Consider the following 15,804-nt stretch of genomic DNA (forward strand, 5'->3'; position numbering starts at 1 on the left):
CTTCTTTTGCATGTGAATTTGAACGTGAATGATGATAATATAACTTGTAGACTATTTCTCTTATTTTTCCCATGAGTAAAGCATATACTCATTTTAAATTTTAAATTGTTACAAACAAAAGAAGTGGAGAATATAAAAGAACTTTGAACTAAAAAGAGTTCTATGTCAATGAAAGCATCGTCATTTTCAACAAAAATATAAAGAGAACTTGGGAAGATAACAAAAACTAGGAAATTATAGAGTACATGTCTTGCGATTATGTCCTACTTGGTTGTAATTACCACATGTGTATTGTTTTCCTGGCTTCTTCTTTTCCATTGCAATTTCCAATGCCGATTTGATTCTTGAATTCTTTGGTCTACCTGGTTGTTGGTTGGAATCGGAGGTCTACATACCATCGTTATCACATGTCCAGGAACAGATTTATCAAGCTCCCTTGGCATGATGGCATTCTCGTAGGAAGCGTGAATGTAGTGTTTCCGATAATAAGGATGACTCATTGAAATGCGAGAAATGTTTCTGAATTCACCGGCCACAATTGCATGTGCACAAGGGAGTTTCTCCAAGTCAAACTTGCGACACGTACACTTTTTATCTTTCAAATTGACAACATGCAGAGATGTTCCACTTGCTAAGAAAGGATGAAAACGAACAGACCTGGAGAATTTTCTCTACACCACGAGTCAAGTCTGTTGTCATCTTCAATGCATCAGTCCTTCTATCTGAAAACCACCTAGTCATCATGGACCTTATTTCTTCCAATAGTTGTACAATAGGAAATCTCCTATCATGTGACATGACCTTATTCATTGATTCTGCAATGTTGCTTGTAAGCAAAGTTGTACCTATCACCTGGGAAATGTACACGAGGTACTCATGTAGTGTTGGATTCATGGCTTCTATCTGATCAAATGTGGTTTGAAAGTTGATCAGTCTAAAAGCATTTGCCGCCTTTTTAACCAAAGCAAATTCTGCTCGACCTTTAAACCGAACCAAAATATTCTTGTACATATGGTATGTGCATATTCCCCTACTAGACTTCGGATAAACCTTTTTAATAGCTTTCCCAATTGATTTGTGCCTATCAGAAATAATGGAAAGACTTTCATCATCAGGTATCACACAGCTGAGTTGCTTGAAAAAGCATTCCCATGNAAAGGCATTCCCATGATTCATCATTCTATGTATCAACCACGGCGAAAGCAATAGGAAAAATCTGAAAATTGCCATCTTGAGCTGTTGCTGTCAATAGTGTCCCTAAGTATTTTCCTTGTAAAAAAGTACCATCCACAACAACCACTTTCCTCAAAAACGGAAATCCATGTATGCTTGCACCAAATGCTAGAAAACAGTACTTAAATCTTTTAGCTTCATTAACATCGAGCTGTGTAAAAGTTCCAGGATTTGCCCTTTTTATCATATACAAATATGTAGGAAGCTGCTCATAACCACTCTCTGGACTACCCCTGACCAACTCGCGAGCATGCCTTAACGTTCGATATGCTTTCCAATAATCCATCTATCATGAACAAATATTTTTTTTTCATTGTTGTGAAAAAAAAACGGAATAATGATAAAGCTAAACAAAATAATCAAAATAATGCTAAATAAATAGAAAAATTATACCTTGATTTGAAAGCGTTTATTTAACGCTTCAGCAACATGCATTGGCAGTACCTTGGGACCAACTCCACCAACAAAATCTTTGTACAACTCTCCTAGAATATGATGATCTGCTTGTCGGGCACGTGTAGAGCGCTCTGTTACAGAACATGTATGTGCTGAAATAAACACACGGACCTCAAACTTTGGAAAGTGATTTATTGTTGCAGCTCTTACCCTCCACTTGCATCCTTTAACCCAACACTTGACAATCAGTAGTGTTGGTCTCGATTTGTAAACAAAATAATCAAACCTTTGTACCAAGGTTAGTATCTTCAACCGTGTTTCTAAGTGCTCCTTTGTATCATACATTTGCCCAACAGCCAAATTCACAGAAGACAAGTCTACCTTTGAGACATCAACAGGTTCCTTATTTTCTTCAATATAAAAAAATGAACTCCTGTTCTTCATTGGCAATTGTTGATCCTCTTCTTCTGGTGGAATTCCATACATGGTAAAATTCTCATCATCAGAATCTGTTCCGTCAGAATCATCACAATAATCAAATCTACTATCATCTTCATCGATCTCTTCTTCATTTGTGTCGATGGCCATATCAAGATACTCTTCTCCAACCTGATCATTTTCATCTCTTCCTCGTTTCTTACCTTTGTGATTCAAATCAGTCTGTATTTTCTTCTTCACTTCAACACAAAGTCGACCTGTAACCCTTTCCAATTGTCCCAGAAAAGTGTGCAACTGACGAGAATTATCAATAATAACTGGTGGTGTATCACCGGGTAAATTCTGCAATAACCTCTTCGAGATCTTGTAACTCAAGACAACATCAAATACCTTGTTATCCAGCCTATAATCCTCATATACCATTCCAATGCAATCATCAAATCTGCTTTGATCATTACATTGTAGAATTTGTGAACCCCTTTCATTATCAACAACAAACAACCATTTGTTGTTGTCAAAGATCCAATTACCACAAAGAATCACCTGCTTCATATTCTCTTGGTTGTGTAACGATCACTCTTAAACGTGAAGGAAGGGATGAAAAAAAAACCACCTTAAAAGGAAAATAATAGAGAAGTCGATTATGAACCCCAAAAGGAAAGAAAGCATGATTAAATCCACATTGGAGAGGAGGAAGAAGGAATTTATGGAAAAATAAGATGAACCCAAAAGAGAAAAAAATTTCAGTCGATATAGGGGGAGGGGAGGCACGATACAAATGAGAAAAAATAAGGTAAACCCTAGATTCTCGCCATATATGGCAACTGCTACAAAATTATGTCGCTTAACTTAAAAAAAAAATATGTCACAAAAGGCACTAATAAATCTGTCATTACCCTGAAAAAAAACCTGTTATAAAAAAATCTGTTATCAAACTCGAAATAATAGATTTGTCATTACAGATAACAAATTTGCTGTCACTATATCAACAAAAAACAAATCTGTTATCATTGTATTTATATATAATAAATCTGTTATCAAGCAGCAGATTTTTTAGTAGGAAAAAAAAAACTGTCATAACATAAGAAAATCTACCATAACGTACATTGTGCATGTGGGTCAATATAGCAATTTTAAAAAGACTTTCGAAAATCTGTTATCAAACAACATATTTTCCTTCAATCCAAAAATCAGTCATAACTTTAAAATAATCTATCACCACTAGATGTCAAACTAGCAATTATTTTTACGTTTATAAATCTATCGCAATGTGACAGATTTTTTAAGTGAAAAATAAAACTGTTACAACAATCATAAAAAAACTGCCACAAAATTCTAAGAAATTTGACTAAAACAATGAAAATCTGTCATGACTTTATAAATAAGTCTGTCGCGTTACAAAAATCTGCTGTTCATAAAAAATTTGTCGTTACACACTTCAAATATATCTGCCATAGAAAACAAATCTGCCGTCAAACTCTGCAAATTAATCTGCCATCTAAAATAAGTCTATCAAAAAAAAACTGCCATCGACAATAAATCTGCCACTTACAAATTAATCTGCCATTATTTGTATGGCAGACTTTTATAAAAAAAAAAAAAAAAAAAAAAACGAAATTGCAGGAATTTTTAACCAAGGGTGATGTGATCGCAGGACGCGACCTCGGCCAAGAAGACCAAGACGCGCCGGATGCGACCAGGGCAACCTCTTCAGACGCGGCCAAGGCTCCAACAATCCTTCCCGGAGCCACCACACGTTCCAAGAGCTCAGCAAAGGTGGCCAAGCAGCAGCTCAACCTATTTGTCCGAACTTTCATCCAACTTCAGCCATCCCATGAAGACTCCGAAGGCTCAGTCCGCTTAGTCTTCACTCTTACCCAAGGGTGAAGACGATTAAGTCGTTAAGCAAGGAAGTGTACTCTATTTCCTCACTCCGGGTTTGTCCCAATGGGTTTACCGGAGAAGGATTTAACGAGGCATGGAGCTAAACGCAAAACGCCTAGAGGCTAAGTTGCCTCACGCGCAAGGCCAAGGCGGTTATCTCTCTTTCCCTCTTATTTTTGGTTTAATTTTGAACTTGAGAATATTCTCTTTTGATCCTTATGAACGTTGGAGAGTGTTTGTAGCTAAGTGTGTTAGTCAAAAGGTGGCGATGTGTTCTCTTTGTAAAAGGGACACGTCAAAAGGACGATGTGTGGATCAAGATGAATCCGCGTGTCCTTAAGCTCCTATCTAGACCTAGCCCTTGTTCCTTCTTTAGACTTGTATGAAATTAAAACTTTTCTTCAAGAGAGATTCTTGAAACTTATCTCACTCTTCTCTTTCTTCAATCCGGGATTGAACCTAGAGAAAATCCTAACAAGCCTCGAATCGGGTTCGACCTTGTTAGAGACCGTATCAAGAGGAGAGCCAAACCTCTTGTGTCGTCTCTCGATCCACTCGTAATTTCCCCTCACTTTGCTTCCCATCTTTCCCCTTCGCAACCTCGAGTCCTCTGCCATAAGTTCTCGAGTTCTGTACTAAATCATCTCAACTCGCCCCCACCAACGGTTCCACCGCAACCATTCGTTTGTTCGTTCCGCACCCGTACTATCCGATCGATCCGTTCGTGGCTTCTAGACGTATCTCCTAAACGGCTTGTTTGAATCCAGTCAAACTATGTTTCCCTCGTTCGTTTCTTCCCTAGATCCGAAGCCCAGAATCTGTGCCGAGGAAAGTTCTACCGTTCGAAACTTGGCCGAGAGCTCAAGCCGCAACCGTACCGCGTCCGTGCCGTGACCGCGTCCTCAGGTCACATCAAACTCTATCACCCGTAACTCGTTCAGACACTTACTCGTCGACTTTGAATTTTTCGTCCTTGACGATGAGGTGTTTCTCACAGCTGTCTTCCTCTTCGATCGAGTCGTACCCGGCCAAACGTAAGGACCTGTTGACTTGATCTTATCAACCTCAGCAGCGAAAGCAGCAGGGTAAGGGAGTAGACACCTCGGCACAGAAACTACAAAATAGCGAGAGGGAGTTAGTCATGAAAGTAAAAGAAAGAAGCACAAGAAGTTACAAAGCAAGTCGGCTACCGGGTGAAAGATTCCACCCAGAGTATAAGGGAATTGAAGGATCTTCGAGGATCCCCCGAACCACTCGCACATAGAAGTATGACCCGATCCAGTTGTAGGTTTTTCCCTTTGTCCCCTCGACGAGCACTGGCCTCCTTGAACCAACATAGTAGGTCCCAAGAGTTTTATTCTGATTTATAGCAATAAACCGGGTGAGTTCCTCAAAATGTTCGACTGAAAGTGCGATTCCCACCGAATCGGCTAAAATAGAAATGCCAACTGCGTTCCGAAAGGTCGCCATCGCGAATTGAGATATCGCCATTTTACGGTTGGCGAAGTACGACATAAGGAAAACAGGAAGAGGAAATTTGATCGTGCACTCAGAAAACAGTTTCTTTGAGAGACATATATAACCATCTGGGACATCCCAAGGGCGCTGACTCGGAGACGGAATAATGACAGGGTGGAGAGGAGAAGAAAGTCCGCCAAGCTTCAATGCATCTATAGCCGAATCAAGCTTAAGGGACGTCTGGGGAACAAACGATAAAATATGCCTCCTAGCCCCAGCGACGTGTGGGATAATCGGCAACGATCCCCGAATAACTATGCAATCCTCGGGAATGCAAGACTCGTCCAGATCCTCGGGAATGCAAGACTCGTCCAAATCCTCGTCGATTAAGGAGGGGATCTTGCAAGGGAGTTGAGACGAACTCGTCGTCGCTGCGCCAGAAAAAGCCCGACGCTGGAGCTCGACAATAAGAGAAGAATCAGAAGATGAGTCAGATCGAGGACTCGGTAATGATCTCTGAGTATCGCGGTACGGTCTGTCGCCGCCTTCAGAATCCGACGAGGTCGCTCGACGAAGATGACTTTCGGCAGAGTCGGAAGAGATGGATCCGGGGGACGCCATCAAAGATGAATAAACAAAAACAAAAAAGCGAAAATAGATGACTTAAAAGAAGAAGAGGAGGGATACCAGAAGAATCGAGAGCAGAAGATGACTCGTAGACAAGGTAGGAGAAATAAAGAGAAGAAGGCAATATTTATAGGAAGAGGCGGAAGATTCTAGAGGCGCAATCATTACAGCATGCGTTCGAACGACGGTACGACTTCCGGAACTCACGCGCACCACAACCGTACAACGTGATTCGACCTAAGACCTCGAAAAAGGAAAGAACTCACGCGCGACCTTTCACTTCCTCTAATCTCGTCCATAGTCCGACGGTCCCACAAACAGTCCTTCGCCTAAAGACTACAAACTAGAGACGAGAGGGGGGGGGACTACTGTTAGGGGTAGATCCTCACCCTAACAAGAAGCCCGGCCCAGGGAAAAGTCCACAATAACTCTCCTAAGGAGGAGGGGTATTTTGGTCTTTTTGGAGGGACGAACTGACATGATTCCCTATAAAGGGTAGGCGTACGGCCTTCAAAGCGAGGATCGCGGAAAAGGCAAGAGAATTCGTCTAGCAAGTACAAGGTTTCAACCCGTCCAGCAAGAGTCGACGAGCTAGCAGCTCGTCCTTTATTCTCATCTATTCTTGTAACTCGTCTAGGTTGTGTTGTAACCCGTCTTTTGTGCCTCGGCACCGATTGAATAGAAGAGAACTTCGACCTCCTTTTTACCGAACTAAAATACTCTAATCGTAACTGATTTGGGCATCAACAATCAGGCTCGAAGGCTAAGGGAACTTGTGGGGAAATGATACCATTCGGGGAAAGACGAGCTTACAATCACCAGTGAGAGGTATATAACTATAAATCTTAAGCTTTTTTTTCACGAGACAAGAATGTTGTTGAATTATGAAATGTTTTTGTGTCCTGTCACAGGTTTGAACACCGAGAGGAAAACAGGAAAGACTGCTTGAGAACTCTTTACGGTTTGATAGAGGAATCTGCGAAAGCAAACAAGATTGCTGAGGACATAAGAACATCATAAGTAAAACAGAGACTCCAAGCCAATCCAGCTTTTATGCAGAAACTACAAGCGAAGATGATAAGGTCTAAAGAATCAGATGCCATCAACGCCTGAAAAAACCTTTTCCCGTGAGCGCCTTTCTTCTTGTCTCACCAGATAATCTATAGGATCGTCTCTTTTTTGGCAATCAATTGATCCAGTACGGTTTCGGATCCATGAAGAATCTTTGATGGTAGCTCCTGTTTTAAAGGGTATTATTCAATGAAGGTTTTTAATGGATTTAAAGTATTAGTAGATTTAGGAGTCCAATGATTTTGTAAATGAATTGAACGTGGATTTGAATATCATTAGTGGATTTGAAAAGCAGTCAAAGAACAGATGTGATAGAGATTCTAGTGGAGCTTGACAAAACACACAAGATGGAGTCACACCCCCGTTCCAGTGTGCCATTCTATCTCCCGTGGATAAACTGTTATGAGCAGCAAGCCAAAGGATGAAAGAAAACTTTGGTGTAGCTCCATGGAACCAGATTGTTTTATGCCACTGTTTCACTTGCCCCACTTGCCGGATTAGCTGCCAAGTTTCCTTCGACGAGAATGATGGTCTGTATTTACCATTTTTGTTCCTCCACTTTGCCACATCATCTTTTGCACTAGGTCCCCTGCGTCTCACTTTCTCCAGTCCCGTAGTTGTGGTTTCCTTTATTGACCAAAACGAGCCATTGCGAATGAGTTGTCTTTGAATCCAGCTTACCCACAATGAGTTCTTCTTCGACACAACACGCCATATGAGCTTGAAGCAGCTCACTTTATTAACCTCATGAATCGATTGTACACCCAGCCACCCTTCCTCCTTTGGTTTACAAACGTCAGACCAACATATCTTTGCTTTTCGAGGATTAAGGTCAGGTCCCGACCAAAGGAACGCCGAGCAGAGCTTTTCAATCTCCTTTACACAAGCACTTGGTAGCCAATTTTCTTCTAGTTTATCCAATCAAATTCAGCAGGCAGCAGCTCCTTTAGCGTTCCTCTATCTCGCGTAATCTGTCCATTGGTAATTTTTTTTAAAAAAACATGAAGAAACAAACTGATGAAACAAGAAAGAGATAAACCTGAGAAAGTCTCTTAATCAATATAACGACGATGACGAGACGACGACGATGAAGAGACGACGACGACAACGATGATGACGAGCCGACGACGACGACAATGATGACGAGCCGACGACGACGACAATGATGAAGACGAAGACGACGACGACGAAATCACCAATGTTATCGATTTTATCGGGAGAGATATACTCATAAAAAGTATGAGAGAGATGAAATACTTAAAAAATTGTTAGGATTGTGTTTGTTCATGTTTTGGATGTAAAATAAAATCTGAAGTGAAACAAAATCTATTGGAAATAGAATAACAGTGATTTTACAAGTGCTTTAAAATCATCAAACAAATATTCAATCCAATAACAGCAGATTTTATTGTATTTTTTAAAAATACCTAATTGAATAACTTTGGATTTTGAAATACACCAAACTCCATTAAAATACAAGGTTGAATAACACCCCTTTAGTTTATCTCATGAAGACATGAACCTTGGTTGTGCTGTTGGTGTTGATTAGGGGCCATGAGACCTAGTCAATGCTTTCTTAGAATTATGCATCTCTTCGAAGATTAAAGGTTTCGATATGGGATTTGGATATGTTTACTCTGGTTCAGAATGAAAATGACTAAAGAAAAAAAAAAATTTAGTATAATTCTTGTTTGGGGTTTTTCATTAGATGTTTATTCTGAATTATTAATCATCTGTTCATCAAACTAACATTCTATAGTGCCTTGTCCAACAAATTAACAGTTTAACTGAAGATGGAATTGGAAAGAAATAGTATTTCTTTTTATATACAAGAACAACACAATATATGCTTACACAGTACTAAAATAAAGCGATATATACATAACGATAATACGAAAGTAAAATGGTCCAATGTTCTGTTTTTTTTTCCCAACGAAGACGAATGAAATCTCTAAACCTCCACCACAACCACCGCAACCGCCGCCCCCACAACCTCCGCCACCGGTAGTGTTTGCCGAATTGGGTTTTTTGTTTTTGAAAAAGGTGTTTTCCGAATTGGATTTGTTCTTGGAAACTCCATCGGCGCAAGAGAATAACATAGCCGAGAGGACACAACAGCCTCATCGTCAACCAGCCTGTGATGAAGAGAAGTTGTTATGCTGCCCACAATGACTACAACACGATATAGACAAGACACAAACTAAAGGGAAAAGACATTTGAACAGTTGTCCATATAAGAAGGAAAGTTACCTTGGTATGTCGGTGTTGTCTACCGACGACAACACATTAGCAATGTCAGCGACCTCAGCCGACCTGCAATGTGGAGATGTTGGTAAGATTTCATCAACAAACCAAACTAACGATCACGAGTTGATAGACATATAACTGATGGACATGTACCTGGGCATTCTGATCTGGTCCACCATATGAGAAACCATAGTAGAAGGACCTGTTTCTGTTTCGTTAAGAGATCTGCAACAAGAAGATTTGTTGGTTCTTGATTCAGATGGGCCTTCCGGATGTGATCCGTTAGACGAATGTCCACAAATGACAAATGGTGGACATATATACCTTGGCTGTTGGATTTGGTTGTCTACCAATGGAGGAACAACATTCCTCGTCCTTGCTACTTCATCAGACTTGTGCGAGTGAAAAGAAACAACGAAGGATAACAATAAGGATGGTTTGATGGGTGGACAAGAACAAAGAAAGTTGGATCTGGTCCATATAAGTCTTTAGGAGTGGACCAGAACCTTTGCTCTTGATTAATGTCCTCCGCCTCAGAAGCACTGCAAGGTGGACAAAATATGTGTTACATAACAGCGAAGTTGGCCCAAAACTCTGGTCTACCAAAACCTTAGAGTCAAATCAAGTAAGTAGACATTACCTGGGTTTTTGCCTCTTGTCCATCGGAGCAGTTGATCTGTAGAATAAGAAAGTGTTTTCTGTCAAAAGCCATATAACGCATAACAAAAAGACGAGTTTAAGTTGTTGGGCAACTGCTTTACCTATGAACAGTTCCGGCGTTAACGGCAAGATCTAAGTCAGACTCCCCACTGAAACGAATTAAAGGTATGTTAAAGAGTGAGCAGACAACAACACAAAGGAACAACACGACGGAAAAAGGGGGAGATAGTTTCCTTCCATACCAAGCGGGATGATTTTGAACCCCGGAAGTAGTCTCGGGGGGGTTTGGCTGTGTCGGCAGGCAGAGGCAAAGCCGGGGGATTACCTAGTAGTAGTGTCTGGATTAAGAAATTCATCTCTCACTGCCTCTTAATCGCTTCCTTAAATCGATTCGACGGCGGCTATCAGCAAACACAAAGTTGCGACGGGGTTTTCAGAGAAGATGAAAAGTCGATGAACTTTCGGGTTTCAGAGAAGAGAATAATGAGAGGAGAGAGAGACGGCTTCAAAATTAGAACAACAATCCATTGTTTCTCAGAATCGTTGCATTACCCAATGAAACAAACAATTAACTGCACTTGTAATTTTATGTCACCTCCCAAAAAATGTCATATTTTTTTTGTTTTTTCTTAAATTAAAATCCTTAATTTTCGAAGTCGATGGAAGAAGGGCATAATGGTATTCTTACCTTCGTTTTGTTGCAGGCCGGAAAAGACATAGTCGAAAATGACATTGGTGAGAAACTTTGACACTGTTTATGGTATAATTGGCTAATTTACACGTTCCTTTAGTAATAAATAATAACTAAATTAGGATTTGCGGTGTATCGCGGGGCAAAATTATTTATAATTAAAATATTTAAATTATAAGTTGTATTTTTGGTTAAATATATTATAATTATATAATAATTGTTAAATAAACCAAATAATACCGTAATATAATTTGTATTTACATAATATTAATTTAATCAATTTAATTTGATATGTCTATTCTCTGATATCGACAATGTTAACAAAATAGTGAAATGATATTTTACCCATGTAACACCAAATTAATGATATTTTTAATTTATATAAATATCGATAAAAACCGTCTCGCTATATAACCCCGTCCCGAGATATTTTAACTCACACTATATCATCTTAATTTTTAATATTATTGTGTATATGGGATATAATGTTTATCATATTTAACTTTTTAAAAGTTTTAAATATTTTCATATTTAACTTTTTTAAAGTTTTAAATATTTTCATATTTAACCATTTAAAAATCTTTAAAATAAAGAACTGAATAAACCAAATAAAAAAGTTTTTAAAGTTTAAATGCCTGATAAGTCAAGCTTTCTATTCATTTGTATTCAGAATAATTTTGGTCTTTTTTATAGTATGTCTTTGAACCATTGCCCAATTTTTTTAGACGATGTGGGATATTGTATCCGTATTTTTTTATTCATCTATTGAGTAATATATGTCTGTTTTTAAAATTTTGTATTATATCATATACAAGAAAAAATGACAATTTTTATTAACTAAATGTATTATAGAATAATTCAAGATAAATTAAATATAAATTCAAATAAAAAATAAAAGAGAATCATATATTTATTTTTGAATGAGGTAAAAAGATTTCCTTATTTTTTTAAAATCTTACCTATAATTAATTTTGAAGTTTTGTTAACTAATATTAAAGTCAATGCATTAAAAACTTTCCAAAAAATATTTTTGAGCAAAAACTGCTAAAAAATACTAGTATAGATGTCTCTACAACAGTTAGGAAAAAGCAAACCAATCAAAATGAAAAAGAAAACTAGAAAAGTGTAACGAGGCTCCCTCATCGATACACGTCGTTTTTTTTTTTTTTTTTTTGAGTATTGAGATTTTTTTTAATTTGGATAAGAAAAAAGATAAAAGAGAAATAAGGAGAGTGAAAGCGAGCCACACGATGGGGTATGGCGGAAGAAGCATCGACCGAAAGTAATTGACACGGATCAAGCTGCTATTGACTATGAAAGACTCTGTTTCCAATTACATTGCTCGAACTCCTCTGCTCTCTGCATTTGTCGCTGGGAGTTCTCACATTACCTCTCGGAACATTAATCCTCCCTCTTTTGATTAGCCAACTCTAGTGTTGTGGGAAGGGCAGCATGCAATTTCAACTCTAGTTGCTTCCTGTTTTCTCGGGACAATTCGCAGCAGGTGTGTGTGTGTGTGTGTGTATTTTCCCGAAGGTTCGTTGTGCTTTTCCTTCGATCGAAGAATCATTGCAGAATTTGGTCACTTGTTCGTAATAACGTGTATGAGAGGACCCACCCTGAATTCAGAATTTTTTGCTTTTGGTTGTTGTATACACATTGCATACGTTAGTGTAGAATTTTGGATGTGTGCACGCACAGACGCATATGCATGAATGAACTTTATATATGCAAATCAAATGTCATATGATTCTGGAGATTTGGGCGTAACATGAATAAAAGGACGGTTTTAAAATTCAAGGGAAGAGTTTTGCTGCTTGTTTTTGTCGTCATCCGTCGCCTTGTGGATTTCAGCTGTTCTTTTGCTTTGTACTTTTGAATTTAGTTTCTGTAAAATTAAGCATATCAATACTCTCTCTCCTATTCTGTATATTATTTAGAGGAGATTCTAACATCAATATTACATTTTCAATAAGAAACAGATTGTGGAGATCAAGAGGTGAAGGTGAACTCTGAGTGTGATGAGTGAGCCAAAGATCAGGCGTTGGGTTGGAAAGTACGAGGTTGGCAAAACGATTGGTGAATGTGCTTTTGCAAAAGTGAGGTTTGCTCAAGATTCTGAGACAGGACAACCCGTGGCTCTCATGATCCTTGATAAAGAGAAGGTTCTTAACCATAAGATGGCTGATCAAGTAATTGCTTTTTTCTAATCGGCATCCTTTTTTTTTTTTTTTACATGTTTCCTCTCTTGTCAACTGATATGCCCGTTTACATTTCCTGGAAGTCAAATGTAGTTTTCTGTCTTCAATCTGGAAGTATGATGTGGGTCTTTCCTACTTTCTTTTACAGATTAAGAGAGATATTTCTACTATGAAGTTGATATACCATCCAAACGTAGTTCAGCTTTATGAGGTGTATTTTCATGCCTCCAACTTTTCTCTACGTATCTCTATTTCTCCTTTGATTAGCCATGAATTAACAGCTCCTTGGAATCGAAGAAAATCTGTTGAAAGCTAACTTCTAACAAAATAATTTGGCATATGTTATCCAGGTTTTGGCGAGCAAGGCGAAGATGTATATTGTCCTAGAGTTCATCAGTGGTGGAGAGCTTTTTGAAAAAATTGTGAGTGTTCCCTCTTCCTCCCCAAGGCCCTCAGCTTGTGTCTGATATATCCTTTGGTGTAAGAATCATGCATTAAATGCCTCATGCTCAGCTTAGAAGTTCCTGTATATTACAGGTGAAAATGTATTAATTTTGGTTTTTTACCAATTTGAACTTGTCAAGAAAAATGATGGGCGCATGAATGAAGACGATGCACGGAGATACTTCCAGCAGCTTATCAACGCAGTTGATTACTGCCACAGCAGGGGTGTGTACCACAGATACTTGAAGGTACAAAGAAACGTTTTTGGTAACTCTTTGGCCCAAGTTTGCAGTGTGGTTTTCTTTTAAGGGCAGCTAATTGATGCCTAAATTTTCTCTTCTTTACTTCTTTCAATGCAGCCAGAAAATTTGCTTCTTGATGCTCAAGGAAATCTGAAAGTCTCTGATTTTGGATTCAGTGCCTTGTCCCAACAAGTCGAGGTAGCCACTGATTTTTTTTTTTTGTTTTTAAGCATCATTTAGTTACTTGTCTTATTCTAATGAGTGTGCCTGAAGTTCAGTAATGATTTTTCATTGATTACATTAACAAATATCTAACAAGATCTGTAACACTAACCTTTCTAGATTCTCAGCTTATCAGAATTGCTTGGTTTTGGCAGGACAATGGCCTTCATCACACTGCATGTGGAATTCCAAACTATGCTGCTCCTGAGGTATGCTTCGTCATCTGGCTTTTTATGCCAGTTGCTGCTCCATGTTTTTGATAGCTTCCTTGTTACTTTGTCCCAAGGTTCTTATTGATCAAGACTATGATGGGGCAAAGGCAGACTTGTGGTCATGTGGAGTGATACTCTTTGTGCTACTTGCTGGTTACTTGCCTTTCGAGGATTCTACTCTCACGACGTTGCACAAAAAGGTAAAAATTTTGTAATATATTTTCAGGCTTCATCCTGACCATTATCTTTGATTCCTGTTTCAATGTTGCATTTTTGTCCCTTCTTTCAGATTTCATCTGCTGAATTCAGTTTTCCTACTTGGCCCTCTTCTGGTGCTAAGAACTTGATTGTCCGAATCTTGGATCCAAACCCTATGACTGTAAGATATTTTATTGTACCACTGCTATTAAGAATTAAACGTATCCTTCTTTTATTTTCTTCCGTCGAACTTCAACAATCTCAAGTCTCTCTTTTTTTCTTAGAACAATAGGCAAGTACTCCAATCTACATGTTATTTACCTTGGAAATTTTATTTGTAGTGTTGGTCTTAAGTGTACATTTATTTGTCTCTGCTTAGTGTTTGGACTCTTGCTGACTATTTCCTTTTCTTTCCATTCCACTGCCTGAAAAGAGCTACTACACCTTGTCTAAAATATTCAGAAGTTTATGACCCTCCTGCAACTGTTAGTCCCATGGATAAACGCACGTCATAGTCATACAAAGCGGATGTTTAACCCGTGTCCTGCTAATAAATTAACGATACTCGTCCGTGATTTCAAAGGTGGAACTAATTGAGAGTGTGTTAACATGCCAGCGGATTACAATTCCAGAGATTTTGGAAGATGAGTGGTTCAAGAAAGATTACAAGCCAGCTGTGTTTGAAGAGAAGAAAGAAGCAAATTTGGCTGATGTGGAAGCTGTTTTTAACGATTCTGAAGTGAGTTATTTTTTATCCTGAGATCTGTTGGATGAATGAGTTGAAGACTTTAATCACCTAGGTTCCGTACTTGTTTAGGTTAGAGTGCTCTTACAACAATATCAAACCCCAACTTCAAATTTATAAATGTGCTAAAAAATTTAGATCCACTAGGCAATGATTATTATCTTATTATTGCTTGGTTGAATAGGAATGAAGAGAGCTTGAGATAACGTATGCCTTTGCTTCACAGGATGGGAGAGTGCAATTGAGGTCATTTCCTTGTGTGATATGTTCAGGTGGTACTACTTGTGGTGATGTTCGTTCAAGGACCAAACTGATGAACGGGTTGATAGAACGAGGGAGACCGCAAGAGGCACATTCCATTTTCAACACTCTTATTGAGGAAGGCCACAAGCCAAGCATCATCACATACACCACTCTTGTAACTGCATTGACCCGTCAGAAGCACTTCCACTCTCTCCTTTCCCTTATCTCTAAAGTCGAGAAAAATGGCCTCAAACCTGACACCATTCTCTTCAATGCCATCATCAACGCCTCTTCCGAGTCTGGAAATCTAGATCAAGCAATGAAGATCTTTGAAAAGATGAAGGAAAGTGGATGTAAACCCACAACAAGTACATTCAATACTCTCATTAAAGGGTATGGAAAACTTGGTCAGCTAGAGGAATCTTCAAGACTCCTGGAGATGATGTTACGAGATGAGATGCTCCAACCAAATGACAGAACATGTAACATACTTGTCCAGGCTTGGTGTAACCAGAGGAAGATTGAAGAAGCATGGAACATTGTATATAAGATGCAATCTTACGGTGTAAAACCTGATGTAGTAACTTTTAAC

The 15,804-nt window shown here is 38.7% G+C and overlaps 1 protein-coding gene and 1 long non-coding RNA gene across 2 annotated transcripts; one reads left to right on the plus strand and one right to left on the minus strand.

The window, feature by feature from the left end:
- LOC104770504 lies at positions 8,883-10,598 on the minus strand. Its single transcript, XR_764562.2, has 7 exons — positions 10,257-10,598; positions 10,116-10,163; positions 9,995-10,030; positions 9,679-9,896; positions 9,508-9,579; positions 9,358-9,420; positions 8,883-9,242 (listed from the first exon to the last, which is right to left on the minus strand). It is a non-coding gene; the product is annotated as an uncharacterized LOC104770504 (long non-coding RNA).
- LOC104770509 (pentatricopeptide repeat-containing protein At5g21222-like) lies at positions 11,880-15,670 on the plus strand. Its single transcript, XM_019242273.1, has 11 exons — positions 11,880-12,209; positions 12,688-12,897; positions 13,055-13,117; positions 13,257-13,328; positions 13,491-13,598; positions 13,710-13,790; positions 13,970-14,023; positions 14,101-14,226; positions 14,316-14,405; positions 14,841-14,963; positions 15,242-15,670. Exons 2-11 carry the CDS (start codon positions 12,727-12,729, stop codon positions 15,281-15,283), a joined length of 930 nt encoding a protein of 309 aa, XP_019097818.1. The 5' UTR covers positions 11,880-12,209; positions 12,688-12,726; the 3' UTR covers positions 15,284-15,670.

The sequence above is a fragment of the Camelina sativa genome, chromosome 20 (assembly GCF_000633955.1).
Source record: "Camelina sativa cultivar DH55 chromosome 20, Cs, whole genome shotgun sequence".
NCBI lineage: Eukaryota > Viridiplantae > Streptophyta > Magnoliopsida > Brassicales > Brassicaceae > Camelina > Camelina sativa.

Excerpts from the sequence above, each read along its gene's own strand:
- LOC104770509 (XM_019242273.1), top strand. The coding sequence starts at position 12,727 with ATGAGTGAGCCAAAGATCAGGCGTTGGGTTGGAAAGTACGAGGTTGGC. Across the intron at positions 13,118-13,256 it reads ACGTAGTTCAGCTTTATGAG|GTTTTGGCGAGCAAGGCGAA; the intron begins GTGTATTTTCAT and ends TATGTTATCCAG. Across the intron at positions 14,227-14,315 it reads TCACGACGTTGCACAAAAAG|ATTTCATCTGCTGAATTCAG; the intron begins GTAAAAATTTTG and ends CCCTTCTTTCAG.